Source organism: Danio aesculapii, chromosome 7 (genome assembly GCF_903798145.1).
Source record: "Danio aesculapii chromosome 7, fDanAes4.1, whole genome shotgun sequence".
Classification (NCBI taxonomy): Eukaryota; Metazoa; Chordata; class Actinopteri; order Cypriniformes; family Danionidae; genus Danio; species Danio aesculapii.
The window spans coordinates 45614996-45636488 of record NC_079441.1 but is presented as its reverse complement, the minus strand read 5'-3'; the positions used below and the strand labels follow the sequence as shown (position 1 = coordinate 45636488).

The 21493-nt window shown below is 38.8% G+C and overlaps 1 protein-coding gene across 2 annotated transcripts in view; it reads left to right on the top strand.

Annotated features, from left to right (window-relative positions):
* Nucleotides 1–19662, top strand: part of tshz3b (teashirt zinc finger homeobox 3b) — a 58024-nt gene extending 38362 nt beyond the window's left edge. For both annotated transcript variants that reach the window (XM_056462000.1, XM_056462001.1), the window contains one exon: nt 14719–19662. In XM_056462000.1, the coding sequence (XP_056317975.1) occupies nt 14719–18122 (3404 nt within the window). In that variant the 3' untranslated portion in view covers nt 18123–19662. The remainder of the gene's footprint in view (nt 1–14718) is intronic.
* The last annotated feature ends 1831 nt before the right edge of the window (nt 19663–21493 follow it).

Below are 21493 nucleotides of genomic sequence, written 5' to 3'. Positions count from 1 at the left end.
TATATATATATATATATATATATATATATACATATATTAGGACAGCGGTGGTTACAGACAGGATAGTATTGGGAGTAGAGAGAGGGGAAGGGTCAGCAAAGGAACTCAAGTTGGGACTCAGGTTGCCGTGAGCACCATAGTGCTAAATGTCAGTGCACTTAATCACTAGGCTATTGGTCCTGACATACACTTTTTGATTTATAAAATCTCATTACAAACCTAGAAGTTGAATGTTTCATTTTCAGATGTGCATTAAAATAGGTCTGCACGATATTGGGGAAAAACTGACATTGCAATATTTTTTTTGTCTGCGATATATATTGCTATATAATTTCAAACAATGACTTGTAACACTATTTGGAAATCATAATTTTAAATTAACAGATTATTTTGTAGGGCAGTATCTGCATAACATATAAAAAACAAATGATAAGCATAATACAATAAAGCAAATTAAGTGAATTACAACAAAGATGCAAATGAAATAAATCATGTTTTATGGTTTTGTGTGGAATCTAATAGTACACTGAAAAAAATATTTAAAGATGATTTCTTGTATTTACAAAATTTAAGTTAAGTGGTTGTAAACAATTTATTTGTTAGGTTGAACTTTACTAAATTTAATTAGTTTGTTTAAATTCAACCCATATATATTGGTTGCAACAACTTTGCAGAAATCTTTTTTTTCAGTGTATTGAGGCACAGAAATTCAGTCATATTGAAAACAACACTGTAGTCTTCATTGTATAAATAAATACAATTAATTTTTGTTAAAGCTTCAAATGTTCAAACTTGTAGGTTTAAATTTGCATGAAATTTCACACAGTCACCGGTCTTTAGAAACACATTTAAGGGAAAATGACTATATTAGGGTTAAACATTAGCACAGACTCCACAATCACAAGTTCTGCACTGTGGTGGCTGGTTATTATAATCCCAATTTGCAACAGATCTTGTAATGTGAATATTGCAGAGATGTATCGAAATTTTAGCCACCAAAATTTATCTGCCTCTATTTTTTGTGGCTTCAGTCATTGTTGGGATACTCGTTTAATCTGGAAGCATTAACAAATTATATCAAAATATATATAGTCATCATTCAATTTGGAAAATATTTGAGGTTACATTTTTGCCATATCGCCCAGCCCTAGTTCCTTATGTTAAAAGATTACAGTGCTGCATTACAACTCTGTGATTTGAGATATGATAATCACGCAAATTCATATCATGTTCACAAACATTGTTAATAAATATATAGTTAAATAAATAAATAGTTAAACAGCAAAACCTATTTTGGTTACCTATGAATTCTGTTCTATTGTAACTAAACTATGTTAAATGTAATAAATAACAAGATGAAATATTGAACTTTTGGAAAATATATAAATGTTGTTTTTTATCTGAATTTCCAACTCATTCAGAGACCCACTGTAAAAATGGATTCCACACAATTATTTCATGTTAACAAATTTAAGTGGATTGAACATAAAACAATTGAGTTGTCCCCCAAAAATGTGTTTATTCAGCTCATTTTAAATGACTAGTTTGAAGAAGCATCAAAATATTTTTTATTTTATTTAGCCTACACACACACACATACATATAGTTTTTTTGTCTTTATGTAAACCCTTTACAATATTTATATTGTGGTGTTAATGTGTGTTTTGTGTCTATGTGGTAGCCAAGCCGAGTGAGGCCCTGGGGATCACAGCAAGGCAGATCTGTTCTCTCCCATTACCCAGCAACCCTCTCTAATGGGAGACTGACACACTCCTGTGATTCTGAGTGGGACACAGAGAGAGAAAGAAAAAAAGAGAGAGAAGGAGGGAAAGACACGTTATGGGAGGGATTACTGAAAGAGGAAGAGGAACGACACAAGTCAGAGAGAAAAAGCGAGAGATTCTCAGTAAGACACACATGTAAACTCATTGAAAGACAATTGCCCCTCCTTCTCTCCCTCTCTGTTTCGGCCTCTTGGGAGTTCCCAGTGTTTGTGTAGATGTGTCTGACCTCTGGTTGCCCTGTGCTTTAGGAATGTGACTTCTCCAAGTGGAGCGCATCTGAATAACAAAGGCAGGCGGGTGGATCATTTGCTGGAGATTGTCTTTCTCCTGCTTTATAATTGTTTGTGGTGTCTGTTTGAGAGCTGCTTCAGAGCAACCCCCACATAAACACACACTAGACTAACTAGAGTTCGTATTATATATTGGACTATTTTATTGGGATTTATTTAATTGCACATATATATATAAATATTGACAAATATACTATCCTTTTTTCTTTTTTTTTTTACTTCTCTCTGTCATTGTTATCTGATCTTTGCACAGGTGAGCAGTAAGTTCATCCAATGTTTCATCAGTGTGGAAAACACCTGCTGCACCCACAGATTTCTGTCTGTATTTGAGAACAGTCACTCATCATTCAGAAAACCCCCTCAGTCATTGCTGATTTCTAGTGTGATATCCTGAAATACAAATAGAACTGATGCAATATAGTTACAGCTTGGTTTGGCTTGCTATTTAGGTTTAATTTAATTTAATTTAATTTTATTTAATTTAATTTAATTTTAATCTATTTTATTTTATTTTATTTTAGGACATACACCAGATCTGTTTTACATAAAATTCTGTGTGTACCATTTTAAATAATAATAATAATAATAATAATAAACAACTACTATTATTATTATTATTATTATAATTATTATTAGCAGTAGAAAACTGAATACTAAATATTATTTCAGAAATAAATCGCATTCTTATATAAACACCACTTGTATAGACACCACTAAAATGCAATTAAAGGTAAAAGCAGTTTATGTACCAAAAATGTAATTTCATATAACTTAAGCCTTTATACAATGATAATAATAGTTTTTACCCATTTGTCAGCAAGAAGTTCAGTGGTGATCACTTATTATTCTATTGACATTTATGAGTACAGGTCAGAATAAGTATGTTGTTTCATATTCTTATACAGTATAAACATATTTTAATAGATTAAATAAAGATGAAACTTTATGTTAAACGTTTCTTGGAACATTAAGGTGATTTGCTTGCATCCTAAAACATTTTAATTGATGCAGACAAAAAAAGTAACGTCTTTAATGCACAAAAGTGAAACTTAAAATGATTGTCCAGCAAATCAGATTCTTATAATCCTTTCTGAACCTGCAAATGATCTTATATTTTAGTAGAGGACAGGACAGATGGTAACTCATGATGTGGTTCCTCTTAAAGGGATAGTTCACCCAAAACTTTGCTCACCCTCATATGGATGCTTTTTTTCTGTATAAAACAAAAGAAAACATTTAGAAAAATGATAGAAACTCGGAACTATTGACTTCCATAGTAGTCGAAACTAATTCTATGGAAATTACTGGTTACAAGTCGCCAAAATTTTTTCAAAATACCCTATTTTGTGTTCAACGGTAAACCGTAAAACAGTAAAAAATACTCAAACAGGCTTGTGATAAGTGAAGGGTTAGCAAATAATGACAGACTTTGGTCACACTTTATTTTAATGTACAATTCATGCTATTAACAACAAATTAACTAAGATATAAGCACAATAAACTAATAATTAGCTGCAGATTAATAGTTAGTAAGACAGTTTAGGTTTAGGGGTCGGTTTAAATATGTAATAAGATTATACTCAGGGCTTAAATTGTGCCGGAACACGCTGGATCGGGCACCTCAATTTACCGATCCCCCTCCTCCCCCGTCCGCTGTTCGCTTTCACTTTCTTCCGCGACTCCCCAACCCTCTTCAGTTTTGTCCGCGACAACCCTCCCCCCCTTTTCAATTTCGTCCGCGACACCTCTACGTACTCGAGTAGCATGCCGGATCCGTTACCCCGATTTGTTCCGAGACCACGCAATTCACCAATTAAACACTGATTATACTTTAGAAATATTAATAAACAGTTAATAGCTTAATGATATGCAGGTAATAAGCCAGTAGTTAACCGTGTGAATTGTTACTTAAACTAAAGTGCTACCTTAGAACTATTCCTTCAAAGGGGCAAACTTCAGTATAAAAGCATCGGCTAGAATTCTAGGGGACATTCAGGGTGGACGTTGGTGTTCATTAGTGACTAATAGCATTTTAGAAAAGGTGGAGCGTGTTTTTACTGTAGAGAACATCCATGCTGTGCTGTTTTAACCTCTTAGTTCAAATATCTGAAGGAAAACTTCCAAAAAGCACATGTAAGGTTTTTATTGGAGGTGTCTCTTTTTTATTACTAAACAGAACCATATTTGGTCGGAGTGATACATCACTGAGTAGATGATGAATAAAGAGTTATAAGGCTATAGTGATAATCAGTACTAAAATGCTCTCATCAGTGGTTAAAGACCCCCTCTACATTTCCTTAGAAAGGGGTTTCTAAATGGCAGCATCAGCACCGAGCCTGCTATTGAATATAAATCAACTTTTTGTTTGTACGTTATTGTGTCGCATGCAGGATCATTTGTATGACTGAGCGCTCACGTGTGTGTTCGCGGCTGTCGAATCTTGATGCCGTGTAGGAGTGTTAACTCCAGTGGAGGTGCAATGGCAGCAGGGGGAAGTTCTGTTCTCCAGCGTAGTTACCGGTTGCTGTGCACATGCAGGAGGGGGGCGAGCGGGGGTGTGTAAACATACACACACACACATACACACACTGTCAGGGGCTCTCCCGCTGAGTGGCATGAGCGGGCGATTAGCCGTGCTAGCGTCTGTGTTTACCAGCTCTCTCTCTCAGTTCTGCCAGCGCCGATGCACCTCCAGCCCTGTTTCTTTTCTTTAATCCACACCAGCTTGCTCTTTCTCTCGCTCACTCGCACACTCTTTCACCACCTCATATTTCCACATTATTATAACAAAAGATGAGAGTATTTTTAAAGGTTTTAAGTACCTGTGATTCATTCCTAACATCTTTTTTTTGCAAGGTTTTTTGATATGACTGGATATGTGATTCATTCTGAAGGAGAACATGAAATAATCAAAATGGACCAGAATTTAATTTCTTAATGCATATTCCTGGTCTTATTGAGAATGATTCATGGAACCAGTTATTTCAAAAACAGTCTTGTTAAGCTTTAATAAGCTATTCTTTTCTGTTCTTTTTCTTTCTCTTTCTTTCTTTCTTTCTTTCTTTCTTTCAATTCAATAAAAATACATTTAAAACAAATATTGTTCTTAGTTCAATGCCAGTGTCATTATTAACTAAAATATCATTAAAATCTAAACTTGTGTATACTAATTTTAATTAAAGGGCCCCTATGATGAAAATCTTCTTTTGTAAGCTGTTTGGACAGAACTGTGAGTAGGTATAGTGTGTCCACGGTCATATTGGGGTGATAGAAACAATAAGACTCTTTTTTAAAATTTCCTGATGTTAAAAAAGGACCCAAATTGCTCCCATTTTAAGGTCCACCCAAACGTAACATAGGAGTGTGGTTTTCCCACCCACCGAATTGATTGAAAGCCCCGTATTAACATGTCTCCGTAGTAACACGTATACTCATAACAACAAGACAGGTCGTGTGCAAAGAAACTGGGGTTAAAGATCTGTTTTGCGCTCTGTGATCATCAGTAATCATTAAATGTGTTCAAGAATGAGTTTTGCAAGTTTAAAACGTTTTTATAACAGTGTATTTTTAAAGGTTTTAAGTACCTGTGATTCATTCAAAACATTTTTTCCAAGATTTTTGATAAGACCGTATATGTGATTCATTCTGATGGAGAACCTGAAATAATCTAAATGGATCAGAATTTCATTTCTTAATGCATATTCCTGGTCTTATTAAGAATGATTCATGGTACCAGTTATTTCAAAAACAGTCTTGTTAGGCTTTATTAAGCTATTCTTTTCTGTTCTTTCCTTCTTTTCCTTTCTTTCTTTCAATTCAATAAAAATACATTTAAAACAAATATTATTCTTAGCCAATGCCAATGTAATTATTTGCTAAAATATCATTAAAATCTAAAGTATATGTATACTAGTGGTGTGAACCTATACTGATCTCACGGTTCAGTTCAGATACAATTATCATGCCATCAATTCAGTTCAATTTGATACCTCGATGCATCACGGTGCATTGTCAATGCTTACCGTCCACAATTAGATTTTTTTTCTTCACAACACAAGTTAAAAATAGTATTAAAATCCATAAATACATTTTTATTTGTAATACAATTTTGTCCTTTAATACAAGCAGTCAGATATAGGTACTGTGCGTTTAATTTTCCCAAAGAAAACACTCTTTTTGAACGTTTTAAACAAAACACAAATACAATCACAGAAGACAATATGAGCATATAGCAAATAAACGAATGTAAATTTTAGGAGTTCTAATACTCCTATTATTGGTCATTGTCCTCACCCGCTCAACAGAAAGGGCTACTATTGGCTCTAAAACTGTCAGCGCTGTTCACCGATGAGAGACACAAGAAGAACAGCCACTGTTACAGTCTATACGCATAATGCGCGGTTATCGCAGGTAATCTGTAATAAACATGATAGAAACTCGCACTACAGCCACGCTCATGTCTGAATCCACAGGTATCACTTTAACAACCGAAAGGAGCGGAAAAGTTACTTCACTAACACGCCAGCGAGTCAAATGTCCAAAGTTAGAGAAAAAGAGAGAGAGGCAAAAGTGGAGTTTAACAGCTTTCATTTTCTCCCTAGTAGTGAAATAGCGGCTCGTGTGCTGTACCTTCTTCAGTTTCAATAAAAGATTGTCCAGCAAACACAAGCAGTGAATTACCTGCTTTTAAGTAGTTGGAGCATTTATTTACTCGCCCTCACCACCTTCACCATAGTATTCTACCACCACATAGCACATAAAAGATAAATGACATCAGTGCGTAATAACCGGTTATGATTATTACTGAACCGATATTAAATTGTCAGCATCTGCATCGCAGTGCATTGAAGAAACATTTATTTGTGACACCCCTAGTGTATAGGAATATTAATTAATGGAACTGACCTACCATGAACTAACAAGAGATCTGTATTTTTTGTCGCTAATGTTAACAAAGATCCAACAAATACATTGCTCAAGCAATGAGGGCCGATAAATGATATAATATCGAATTGCGATTAAAATTTGTCAATAACAACGATAAGCTCTGGACCTTTTTACTCTACATTGATCTAAGAGCCAATCACACAGCAGAAATGTGCAACAATGGGAATCTAAAGTATGTTGATATTAGAGATGTACCGAATTTTCGACCACCGAAAATTTATTGGCCGAAAATATGTTATGCCATTTAATGGACCCTCTAATTTTTGTGACTTCAGTCATATCGCATTTATATCATTATCATTCAATATGGAAAATAATTACTGAGATTGTATTTTTGCCATATCGCCCAGCCCTACATGCAGTGTTAATTAATGCATTAACCATCTTCAACCGACGGAGCCGTAATATACTTGGAGGCATGGAAGTAAAAGTGTTTGCTAATAACGATTTACATTGGCTTTAAATGAATATTTTAGGAATATTATTTATTATTTAATGTCCGCGTACTGCATCTGTGGCATGCTGTCAGTTTCTACAGACATTAATTTGGATGAACGCAGAACGGGCTTGCAGTAATGCACTGGCAGCGGAAGCCTAGCAGGCAAGTGTTCAGCATCGCAAATAAACATTTAAAATATGCAGCTATCAGCATCGCCATTAAAGTCGCAGATTCCGCAGATGCTGTCCATAAACATTTAAGTTGTAAATAACCCAGGATATGCCTTTAATGTCTTCGTAAATGAAAATACCTCTGGTCTTCATCTGGTTGCGGAGACAATGCGGGGAAACAAACCTTGTTAGAGTTACAGCCATGGTAACCATCACTTAGTAACGCTCATGCGTTCTCAAAACAAAACACTGATGATTCCATAGGTAGAGGCTTCTTATTAGAAGTGTATCTCTTCTGTTTTCTCTCCGTTACGCTCCTCTGTCCTTCAAATCCATCTCAATGTGCCGTTTGTGGGCAAGGTGGGCTGGGCTGGTGAAAGTGGTCTCAGTGAGCTCTCTCTATCTCTCCAGCTAGCCTTGGAGAAGGGCCTCCATCAGTCAGTAGGCCTGGTCGATGGGGCGTCTCTCTGGAATCGATGGCACGCCTGTCTGCTTCGTCCATCCTTCTCTCTCTGCCTCCGCTGTCCAAGCCGTGCCCTCTCGCCCACCCCAGTGCTGGACACACACACTCTTATCCTCCAACATACACATGCATGCATGCGTTCACGTCTGGCCTCCCCACCAATTTGTCTGTGCATGTCAAATTGCGATAATTAAGCATTATTGATCTCAGATTCAATTAACTTCATTAACGCGGGTCATGATAGCCGAGGAGAGATGGAGGGGAGGTGAGGAAAGGAGTGCGGGCGGAGGATGAGAGGAAAGAGGAGAAGAGAAGTGGATTGGTGCTATCTCATATTCTCCAGCCGCACACAGACAGCCTGTCTGCTTAAGGCTACAAACCATTTTCCTCCTAATGATATCACATTGCAGATAGTGGCATATTAGAGAGAGATACCTCCCATTATAAATGTGGGCTTTAGGGGCTATATATAGCAGCTTTAATTACCAACTACTTACTCTTTCACTCTCACCAGCTCATCCGCACACCCAGAAGTATTGGACTGGGCTCCCGACTTCTACCGCTGTCTGTTGAAGTGAGGCTGACTGCAAACAAGAACAAATGGCAAGAGCTTGAGGGGTTCTAACTTAGTCTACCTGTATATAGTTCTATGTATTGGAAGAAACACACTAGAAACTAGAAAAGACAGTGCGTCTGAAAGGTTGATAAATGTTTCTGTTATTAATGTTGACTTGCTTAGTTTGTTTATAGATTCTCCTGAGCAAAAGTTGGAGAAACTAAGGGTGCTTTCACACCTGCATTCTTTAGTTCGATTGAATCACACTAGAGTTCGTTTTCCCTCCTGGTGTGGTTCGTTTGGGCAGGTGTGAATGTAGCAGTCGCACTCGGTTGCGCACCAAAAGCGGACCAAAAAAGCACACCGAGACCTACTTGAAGAGGTGGTCTCGGTACGCTTTCAAATGAACCCTGAAGCAGTTCGTTTGTGGTGAGAACATGATCCGAACTAAAACAGACCCAACGGCAAAAAGTACTGTGCCTTTTGGACTAATCCAGCTGCTGTAGTCCGATGCACTGTCCCATCTTATGGGGTTTGGAGAAAAAATATCGGTTGACAACGCCTTCGCCGATTGCAATGTATTAAAACATTGTTTTCCAGCTGCAGCTGCGCTGGAAACTATATAGTATTCTACGTGCAGGGATACAATCAGCCAGTGCAGCGACATTTTGTGACTGTCGGTTTGTTTACTTGCGGGAGTTCCATTGGCATTTTCCTGCATGTTAATTCTGACCAATCAAAAAGCAGTTTAGGAAATACATTCAATAACATTTGGCCAATGAGTGATGTGGATTTTGTCAGATGACTGCATTTTGGTTCTTTTCAACTGGTTCGGACCAAAGCAATCAGTGTGGTGTGAAAAGGACCCAAAACTGAAGAAAAATGATACAATGTATCAGTTGTTGCCCTTGGTCCGGACCAAATGAACCGCACCACAGGTAACTAGGGTTGTCACGATACTGGAATTTGGTACTAATTGATACTGACATTTTTAAATTGTCCATGAGCGTGTTCTTAAACAGCACTAATTTGCCATTGTGTTCACGTGCAGATACAGGGACGCTGGACCGTTTTAAAGCCATGATTCATCAGCGAATCTCTCGTATATCAGCTTATAGACAAACCAGCTGATTGACATGCTTTAAGGGAGCTTTCACACTAGCAATTTTGGTCTGCACCTGGGTTCATTTGACTTCTGAGTTTGATACGTTTACCTAGTGTGAACGCTGTCTTCTGAACTCAGGTGCGCGCCTGTGAACAGTACCTGAGTCCGCCTGCAATTGTAGCAAATAACGGAAGTGAACCACCATCTGTACAGCGAACTTTAATTTTTATAATGTTCATTTGTGTGTGTGTCTGTGTGTCATTTCCCTTGGTAACGACTTCTGCAGACATTGTGTGATGTTCTGAACACTTTTAATGTTTGTTTGTTTTTTTTAGTTTTTTGTTTTTTTGCGGCACATAGGTGCAATTGGCGCCCTGTATTTTAGTTTTAGTACCACAACCAAGGTTCAGTAAAAGCAGAATGGCCATGATATGCGGACGTCTCCATTTTGGTGCTTTGCTTTCGTGGCCAACACCTAGCAACAGCTGTACACAAAACAACAGCTTGATGACGCAACCGTACCAGGGTTCAGACGGCAGAGTGAGCACAAACAAGCCGAGATGGTGGCAAGGGGGGGGGACAATCATTGGGACAAATTGGTTGCGGTCCAGGTGATTGAACCAAGTGTGAAAGCACCCTAAACTGCTCTGGTGTCCCTGTATCTGTGGTTACACTCAGTAAACAGCGGTTAGTTCGGTGAACTGATGACCTTCACGGCCAATCACAGTAATTTCTGTTGAGCACATGAACACAATAGCAAATCAGTTAAGAACCAATGACAAATGTTAAAGAACGTGCTCAACATTGCTCAAATGTTTGTGGGAAGAGGACGTTTTTAAAATTTCAGTATCGATTGGTATCGAATTCCAGTATGGTGACAACTCTAAACATGACAAGCATTGACCAAATTGGTGAACATTTCACATATTAATGTAAATACTGTTATGTATTATGTAAAAATTATGTAAATACTGTTGATGTATGAAAGGAATAATGGATTATAATTCATGTTTGCATATATATTATAATACAGATCCAATACCAACATGTCTGCCACAATACAATGGCAAAAGTTATTGATACAGTTAATCCATGGTAAATGTGGGTGATTTGTGGATTGGAAAGCTTCTAATTGGATGTTTGTGGCTCAGTGATTCTCCTGATTTCCATATCAGCAGCTGTTGAAAATATTGGCACTGTTTAAAGTCACTGGTAAAACACTCTAAAAATGCTGGGTTGTATTAACCTAATGCTTGTTCTGATATGAACAAACTGAACAGTTGCACAAAAAATAAGTAGTTTAAATGTAATTTTGCATTTAATGTAAATTCGTTTCACCTACACCGAAAATAAATTATTTAAATGAATTACTTCAACTTCTTACACCTAAAAGATTTCATTTTTTCAAACGTATTTATTACTGAAAACCGTAATAAATTAAGTTGAAACTAATTAATTAATTTAGTTTTCACTTTTTACAGTGTAGCACTAATCTAGGATATTGTTTTTGTATTTTTGAGGAAGGTGTTCTCCGATAGTCCTAACCCACAAAGCACTCTAAACTTTGCAAGGTTATGCTCTCCACTGCCTTAGAAAAGGGCTTTCTCTGCTGGTCGTCTCCCTGGATGTCCGAGTGTAAATTAGATCAAGCTCTTCCTCCAATCTGATGCCAAATCATTGGGAGGTCATTCTCATTTTACCCCCACCCTACCACGTTTGGATCCAAGCATCCTGTTTTCTAATTAAAACAGCACCTGTGTGGTGTGGGTAGGCCTGGACCGGAGCACTGGCTTCTGAAGGTCCAGGGATGAAATCTCAATATTGTTCCCAGCCAGAACACACAGGCTCTAGGTACACTGGGGGCTTGTGATCCTGGAACACAGCCAGAACATGCACCAACATTAGAGGTGTGTGTATGTGTGTGTGGTGCAGATTGCCGGGTCTCTCTCGTTAGCCCCTGTCGCTGTTTTCTTCTCATCTTTCTCCACCTCTCTCAGGTTACCTTGGGGCTTAAGGCCGATTGTTGGTTGTTAAGCAGTGCTAATTTTGTGTTTGCTGTCAGAAAATGAATTTTGAACGAAACACACACGTATAGAAAAACATGTACACACTCCTCTCTCAGATTTGCTGTAGGGCGTACGCCTACTCACTGGCAATACTCACTCTGTGCTCTACATACAGTCAAGTTTAGGTCAAGGTTATAGCGAGACAGGTTTGAAGTGATGAGCAAACGTTCTCTCTCTCTCTTTCTCTCGCTCTAGCTCTTGTTTTTTGCCCATTGGCACCCTCACCCTCCTTTTTAACTTTAATTACCAGCTAATCATTTTGTGTAATTATGTTCAAGGTTGACCTTACATTTTACATGCAGCGGTTTAGTGGGAGCTAAAAATTTCATGCTAAAACCTCTACCTTTTTACCTAGGTGTGTGTGTGTGTGTATGTGTGTGTGTGTGTGTTGTAATCATTGAGAGCAGGTTTAAAGAGAATGCATTCGAAGGAACCGGGTTTTTACATTGCTATTTGGCCTTGATGTAAAGCTCGGCTTCTCCTGCTTCCTGAACGAAGGCATTGTTCTCTTAAACAGCTGTCGTTTTGGCTGATTCAGAACAGATGGCTGTGTGTGAGCGTGTGCATGTGAGTTTGTGTGTGCTGCACGATCACAGTTGGTTGTGATTTGTGTAGGGGGCGATTCGATTTCACAGACTGGCTGTGATGTGTGTGAGAAGATGGATCCTAATAATAATGCTGTAAAAAAAAACATCACCATTGAAGGGTCTTTTCCTTTTGTTCTGAGACTTGTGTACTTTGTTTTTGTAATTGCAGTTTATACTAACATTTACATGCATACACATGCTTGAGTAAATTAGATGCTTAGCTATTTTTTATGTGTAAGCTGGAAGGGTAAGTCATGTTTATTTGTGATTTGTCAAAATAGATTCATTTGGTTAATTAAAAATGATAATAATTGGGTTACACTTTATTTTGATGGTCCGTTTGTTGAATTGAAGTTTTATTAAATCTACATGTCAACTAATTCTCATTAGATTATAAGTAGACTGTTAGGTTGGGGTTAGGATTAGTGTAAGTTGACGTGTACTTGCAAAGTTTCTTATAGTCAGTTAAATGTCTGTTGAGGGAGCAGTATTAACAGATATTAAGCAGACAGTCTACTAATACTCAAACGGACAATCAAAATAAAGTGTGATCAATAATTGTATTATTATTGTAATTACTAATTTTAGTATAGTTTACTTTTAGTACTTAGTGCTTTTGTGTAATATGGCTATCATAATTAATTCATAACATATTATTTTGTTAAAGGCTTAAATTAATTGTCTTCGATAAAATGGGGCTGATATCAATTCATTTTAGGCATGGGCTGGTATAAGATTCTGACGGTATAATAACCTTGGATAAAAATATCATGGTTTCACGGTATTGTGATTGCTGCTGTAAAATATGTTCTTTTTAAATGTCTAGGTAAAAAACAAACAAAAAAAATCCCATTTCAACACAATACATTTTATTTTGGAAAAGATGTAATATTATTTGAATAGTAAACATAATAGTTTACATAATTTGAATAGTCAGGTTAAATAATTCATATCAACCATTAACTTCTGCTGTCTTCGTTAGCTTAAAAACGCTGATTTATTTAAAAATGGCATCTGCTGGTATCTTTTTTGCTGGAGATACTGTTGTCCTAAAAAACTAACAAAAACTACATATTACATATACCATAGCAACGGTATACCAGAAAAAGTTGGCGGTTTTAAAACCTTGACAATTCCAAACCGCGGTATACCTTAAAAACGGTTATCGTCCCATGCCTAATTCATACTATTTTAATTCTACCTAGTCTTTGTTGAGGATACCCTGGAATGTATTCCCTTGTATAAAAACTGACATATTCTATTTAGAATTAAATGTATATACTGTGTGTTGAAGTTATTGCATGACTAGTTTGACATTTGTGGTATTTAGACATGATAGAATGTGTTCACAGAAAATCTGTGTGTCCAATGGAGTGTCCTTTCTCTGCTTTGTTTACATACCTGGTCAAAAGTGTGATTAACTGACAGAGTTAGGAATGTGTGGAATTTCTGTTTCTCTCTTTCTGCCTTTCTCTTTCTGCATCACTTGCACTGGAAGTTAAAAGGAATATGTTTTGATTTCTTATTTTTCAGACTTGAAAATAAAAAAATAATAAACGTTACAGTGTTTTCTTTGCGCTCTCAAGGCTAAATTGCGAATCGTAATTTTCAACTTTCTAATCTTTTGTAATTGACACAAATGTGTTTGGTGCAGGGATTTAATGTCAGAATTGTACATATAATCATTTTTATTTACAAGAAGGCAGCCCTTTGCTGGGTAATGAGTGAGAATGCTTTCTTAATTTAAATGGCGAGTGTGTCTGTTTGGGAATGCATTAGGGGCTGCTGAAGAAGCGTAAGACATATTAATTGACAGACAGGAACTGCTGTCTCTGAGGTTGATACAAGTAATTTATTACTTCAGAAACGAATGCCACCTCCAGAATGTGCTTCATTAATTTCAAATTTAGTTTTAATTTCAAGCTGTTGCCCCTTGAGAAGAATAAGGTGGCAACTTCGGTTTGAAGAGTGATTTTTCCCGTTATTTTACAACCCCCACCCCTTCTTTTTTTCTTCTTCTTCTTCTTTTTTTTCTGCTACACTCTCTTTTCAGAACAAAGGGGGTAGAGTCAGAACTTAATTCCATGTGGCAATGTAATGCAACTGGAAAGCAGAGAAGAAATTACTGCAACACTTTATAATGTAAAAAAAGTCTGACTGATTGTTTTGTTTTCACTGCTAGAGAAAACACATTGATGTCTGACATTTCTATCAGCTGTCTATACTCAATACAAGGCATTGTAGGAATTCTTCATCATTGGACAATGTGATAACACTTCTGCTTTTTCTTTTATCTCCTTTTTACCTGCAGCATATGTGCCAGAGGAGCTAAAGGAGGCTGCCTTGCTAGATGAGGATGTTGAGGGAGAGGATTCTGCTGTGGAGGAGGAACCTGCCATGAAATATGTGTGCCAGGACAAGGACTTACTCCTTAAAGACAGACCAGGCTTCCATGACTCTCCACCTGCTGATTTCTCCAGCCATGAGATGGACAGCGAGTCCCACCTGAGTGAATCCAGTGACCGCATGTCAGACTTTGAGAGTGCCTCAGTGAAGAATGAAGAAGACAGCTCAGCCAAGGAGCCCCTCACCTCTCTTTCTTCGACTTCGTCAATGATGATGACGACAACAGCCACACCAAGCAGCGAGGAGGCGACACCATTAGGCCCAGACAGCCTGGAACAGATGAAAGCTATCTACACTAGCTTCCTGACCAACTCATACTGGTCATCGCTGAACTTGAATTTAACTCAGCAACCACCAGAAAAGCCCCCACGTAGCCACAGTAGTAGCAGCAGCAGTAGTAGCAGCAGCAGTAGCTGTGGTAGTGGTGGATATGACTGGCACCAGACAGCAGTGGCTAAGACCTTGCAGAATGTTTCACAAAACCAGAGTAGACTGCTGCACCCAGCATCCGAACCTAACCTTTTCAGTACTGTGCAGCTTTATCGGCAGAGCACCAAACTCTATGGCTCCATCTTCACTGGTGCAAGCAAATTCCGCTGCAAAGATTGCAGTGCTGCCTATGACACGCTAGTTGAGCTCACTGTGCACATGAATGAAACGGGCCACTACAGAGATGACAACCATGAGACAGACAGTGAAGGTACCAAGCGCTGGTCAAAGCCTCGCAAGCGTTCCCTCCTTGAGATGGAAGGAAAGGAGGATGCCCAGAAAGTTCTCAAGTGCATGTACTGTGGACATTCCTTTGAGTCACTACAGGATCTCAGTGTTCACATGATCAAAACGAAACACTACCAGAAAGTGCCTCTTAAGGAACCTGTAACTCCTGTGGCAGCCAAGATTATCTCCTCAGCTCGTAAAAGAGCACCTATTGAGCTAGAACTCCCCAGCTCACCAGATTCAAATGGTGGCACCCCCAAGCCTTCTTTATCTGACCCCAATGACCTTCTGCAAAAGACCCCCAATCCTTACATCACACCCAATAATCGGTATGGACACCAGAACGGTGCTAGTTATGCATGGCAGTTTGAGTCACGAAAATCCCAGATACTGAAGTGCATGGAGTGTGGAAGCTCACATGACACATTACAGGAATTGACGGCCCATATGATGGTCACAGGACACTTCATCAAAGTCACTAACTCTGCCATCAAGAAAGGCAAACCTATCATGGAATCAATTTCCACAACAGCGCCTAACACTATACCTACTAATGAAGACAAGGTACAGTCAGTGCCACTTGCTGCAACTGCTTTTTCCCCACCACCTCCTGCACCTCCTCCCCCTAGTATCTCCCCTGCCATCATGCCCATGGAGATTAAAAAAGAGGAGAAGGAAGTGGAGTGTACAAGAGAGACAAATAATAACAAAGACAAGAAAGCAGCCGAAAGTGAAACTGATGAGAAGTTTGAAGTTTCATCCAAGTATCCATATTTGACAGAGGAAGATCTTGAAGAAAGCCCTAAGGGGGGGTTTGACATTTTGAAGTCTCTTGAGAATACAGTAACATCTGCCATAAACAAAGCACAGAATGGCACACCCAGCTGGGGAGGCTATCCCAGTATCCACGCTGCCTACCAGCTTCCAAACATTATGAAACTGTCCCTGCGCAACTCTGGGAAAAGTTCTCCTCTGAAGTATATGTTTTCTGGAGAAGAGATCCTGTCTCCTACCAAAAGCCAACCTCTAATTTCACCACCTAGTTGCCAAACATCCCCTCTGCCCAAAAACAACTTCCATGCAATGGAGGAGCTAGTCAAAAAAGTCACAGAAAAAGTGGCCAAAGTAGAGGAGAAGATGAGGGATCCTGGAGCAAGGTCTTCCCCGCTGAGACGGACCACGCCCTCTCCTTGCAGTAGTGATGCAGGGGAATCTGCCAGAGGGGAGTCCCCTAAGGAAAGAAGAGGAGCCAAAACCCCTGAAACTAATGGGGGCGGAATCACTCACAAAGAATCAAATGGTGATGCTCTTACAAAAGAGTCTCTGGAAAATGGTACTGACCATGTTGTCAAAACCCCTGTGTCTACCTTGTGTAGCAGCACTGCTATTATAACTGACCATCCCCCAGAGCAGCCATTTGTCAACCCTTTAAGTGCGCTTCAGTCTGTCATGAATGTTCACCTTGGCAAAGCTGCCAAGCCTGCCCTGCCATCCCTTGACCCCATGAGCATGCTCTTTAAGATGAGCAACAGCCTGGCAGAGAAGGCAGCCGTGGCTGCCTCCACTCCATCTCAGACCAAAAAAACAAATGACCATCTAGACCGCTACTTCTACCACATCAACAATGATCAGCCTATTGATCTGACCAAAGGCAAGAGTGATAAGAGCAACTCTTTGGGATCTGCTGCCCTGTCCTCCTCCACCTCCACACCCACTTCAATTTCGCCATCATCAACCATCACCATGGCCAAAGCCTCATCCGCTGTGGCTTCCTTCATGTCCAACTCACCTTTGCGCGAAAATGCCCTGTCTGACATCTCCGATATGCTACGGAACCTCACAGAGAACCATGCATCTAAGTCCTCCACACCAACAAGTCTTTCAGAGCGATCAGACATAGATGGATCTACACCTGAGGAATCAGAAGAGATCTCTCCTGCTCAGAAACGTAAAGGCCGACAGTCCAATTGGAATCCTCAGCATCTGCTCATCCTGCAGGCACAGTTTGCCTCCAGTTTACGGCAAACAGGTGACGGCAAGTACATTATGTCAGACCTCAGTCCACAGGAACGCATGCATATTTCGCGTTTTACTGGACTCTCAATGACGACCATTAGCCACTGGCTAGCAAATGTCAAATACCAGCTGAGGCGGACAGGTGGCACAAAATTCTTGAAAAACTTAGACTCTGGCCATCCTGTCTTCTTCTGCAGTGACTGTGCATCACAGATTCGTTCCCCCTCTACCTACGTCAGCCATCTTGAGTCACATTTGGGCTTTCGGCTCAGGGACCTGGCTAAGTTGTCTGGAGAACATCTTGTTAGCCAGATCTCTCGCCACACCAAGGGACTATCTGAGAAACTGCTTTCAGCCCAAGCGCATTCTTTGGCTCATACGCTCGCGAACCCCAGTCCTCACTCACTTTCCCCCTCCCCTTCCCCAGATGAGGAGGCAAATGGCACCTCATATCAGTGTAAACTCTGTAACCGGACTTTTGCCAGCAAACACGCTGTCAAGCTCCATCTGAGTAAGACCCATGGTAAATCCCCGGAGGACCATCTTATGTATGTTAGTGAACTTGAGAAACCTTAGCAATGGCCAAGGACAAAAACTCTCTTATCTCTTTATCTCCTGTCCTTTTTTTCAAGCCTTCTGACTAACATTTCATAAGGAAAAAAAAGAACTGAAAGTAATTAACAAAGAACTAACTGCACATAGATGCCAGAAAACTACTGTTTAGTTTTGGCACATCATTTGGAGTTCTTTCTCTGGGGAAAACTCATTTGGCCCTAGAGACATTCATTTTCTGCATTTTCAGTTCACAATGGAAAACAGAGAAAATGATGGCAAATGATAATTTTCTAACTGTGCAGTGAAGAGGTCACTGGTAAAATATGAAGGTAAATAAAAAAGACATAAATGAAGTTGTATGTATTTGAAAGTTGTGTAAATTGAATTTTTTTGGCATCCTTGAGATGCAGTAAGCTGCATGCATTAATGAATGGTTTAGTTCAATATTTGAAAACTAAATCTGGGCTTTTCTTTATCTCTCTTTTCTCTTTTTTTTTTAATTTCCATTTTTATTGACCTAAAAAAATTTAACCCTCTGAGTACGCCTAAATACTTTTATATTTACAACCCCCAAACGTAAATACATAAAGAAATAAATACAAAAGATTGGAAATAACACATTTGATATGTATTTGAGTGGGCATATTCAAAGTTTTTTTTTTCATTAATTTATTTTTTATACCCACCAAACACTACATCGTCTGATACATCACTTCCTATTCAGCTTACGGTGCAGAAGTATATGTGAATCCAAAATAGTATGTTATTATTTTTTTATTTTCTTTTTTTTTTAAGTTTGCTCAAATCAGGGGCCTTTTATGAATTCAGGTCAATGTAAAAATGTGTACATAAAAACATAAACTAATTTCTGTCTAAATTATGCATCATTTTATATTTTATAATTTAAGATGGGTATGACTATCTACTGGTGCACAATATATGAAGACATTAATGAAAGTGTTTTGCACAATAGTTTTATAAATATGTTATTTAATCAGAAGATATGAAAATGCTAAGAAAAAAAGATCACCCTAAAGTTTTATTTCCACCTCGTGCTCAAAGGGTTAAACTTGTACAAGACGTGTTCCATCATTTGACTTAAATGGTTGTATAAAAAGATGAAACTTTATAATGTAAGGAGGAATTCCACGATGTAACCTTTTTATTTATAAACACTCTTGGTTGTTGTTTCATATTGTAGAATGCCTTTTTGATTGGTATCTTTTATTTTGTTGTTCTGTCTAATTATTCCTCCATAAAGCCACACTGCAGCTTTATCATTTTAGGGGATATGAAAGGTAACCATGGTTACCTTACCTCCAATTGACAGTTCTGCTACGTTTTGGCAGTTAATTTACTGAAGTAACTGACAGCTGCCAGTGAATGGAAATCTTATGTGTAAAATATTGGCATGTTAACAGCACAGGCACTGTTATGCATTCTGTGCCGTGTTACCTTTTTTTTCTGTTGTTGTTGACAATGAAGCACTCATTATATGACTTCATATAACCTTTTTTCTACTGCAGCATTAAATTGAAATTGTTTTGGTTTTTTGCAATAACTTGATGTGTCGTGGCTCACAAGTCTGTCGGGCGCCGGGGGATAAGAAATGAGCAGATTAAAGAGAACTGCTGTCAGTTAAATAGCAGTCGACAAGTATGTAAAAAGACATTTGTGTGACGATCGGGGTAGACCACCGGACCTCTGACAGGCAAATTAAAATCAGCCAGGTGGCTTGCATGCGTGCGTGTGTGTTTATACATTAGCATAGACCTCTGCTGCTGGTCTCACAAACATTAAGTGTTTATCTCTGATGCGGCAGACTTTAGTGGTGTCATATATTTTTGGCAGATCTATCCCATCACTCCTCTCATCTAATTCCCTGCCTGGTGACACATCAACTCACAACGTCTCCTAATATGGTTTAACTAGGGAAGCATCAGGCGGTGTGAAGAGCGGTGCGCCTTTCCCTCTCTACAAAGGAATGTAGCAGATAATTGCTCTGGCATTAACTGTCTCTTTTTCACAGTTTTCACTGTTGTAATTAGCTCAGGTTCCCATTTTGCAGGGACAAATTTGCTTGGGACTCATCCAGGATGACAACAGAATCGCATTTAAAGTTTGTGACTGTAAAATTATGCTTTAGCATACATAGACTGCACTCAAACAAAATATAAATGACACACTGAATGTGCTGATTCCTTGCTTGTGTATATGCAAGAGAGAGAGAGAGAGGGGGGGGGGGGTACATCAGAGCCACATTATGAAATATCTCATAATGGGGGGGACACTTTTCAAAAAACAAAGATTTACTCTGTTTAGTTACCGAATATGTTCCTCGTCAGATCTGTCAGAGAGCATTCAGCATGCGCACGCACACACTCAAAGACGTCAGGAACCAGGTAGAGGGGACATCATGTGTGGTGACAAGGTGCTGCTGTGTGTGAAAATGTCAGCCTTCACAGGCTTTACTGAAGCCTGGCGCCATATTTAAGGTGCTCATTAGTCGCAAAGAAAATCTGCGTGAAATTGAAGTGTGAGAAAGCCATTTTCTCTCCTCTCTCCCAGCCCGATGAGCCACCGAACTTGGGGTTATTAATGGCCAGTTTCCACTGAGTGGTACTCTATGGTACGGGTCGGTACGGGTCACCTTTATCAGGCTTGCGTTTCTACTGCCAAAAGGGTACCAATGATGGGCGTGGTGTATGAAAGAAAGTTTCAGTCGAAGTCATTTTCGCTAGAGGAAATGTCAAAGTAAAGCTGTTTGGGTCGTTCACATATCATACAAGAAGCACTTGTCACAAAACAGACACTTTATACACAAAAATATTTGTGTATAAATGTTCAGTACTAACATTTCCATGAACATAATTTGATTATAATTGCAGATCATGGATAGGGCGAAATAGCCTACTGTAAAGTCTGCAATTATATAAAATAAATAAATAAATGCAACATATATGAACACATATAGACCCTTACAGTCTCCGATATGTTATCAATTACAGAAAAACTACACACAGTATACATTTAGGCCTTATTTGCATTCAAAAACAACATGAAATGTACCCCACAGTCAGTGCAAACCTCTCATCTGTATCTTTAATCTTCACCAGCACATGTAACCTCTATTAGAAATTACTTATTCTCAGTTCATAATGATCCAAAAGGTGATGATAATTGTTAAACATGCAATAGTGCTCAGCTGCGCGTCTTGCTCCGCCTTTTGGTACCCTTTTGTCATGCTAGGTACCCTTTGCAAAGGATACCCAAAAAGTGGTACGGTACGGTTTGCTTTTAGGTACCTTTTGACAGTGGAAACGGCCATGAAAGCATACCAAACCAAACCAAACCATACCACTCAGTGTAAACGGGCCATAAGGTTGAGATCA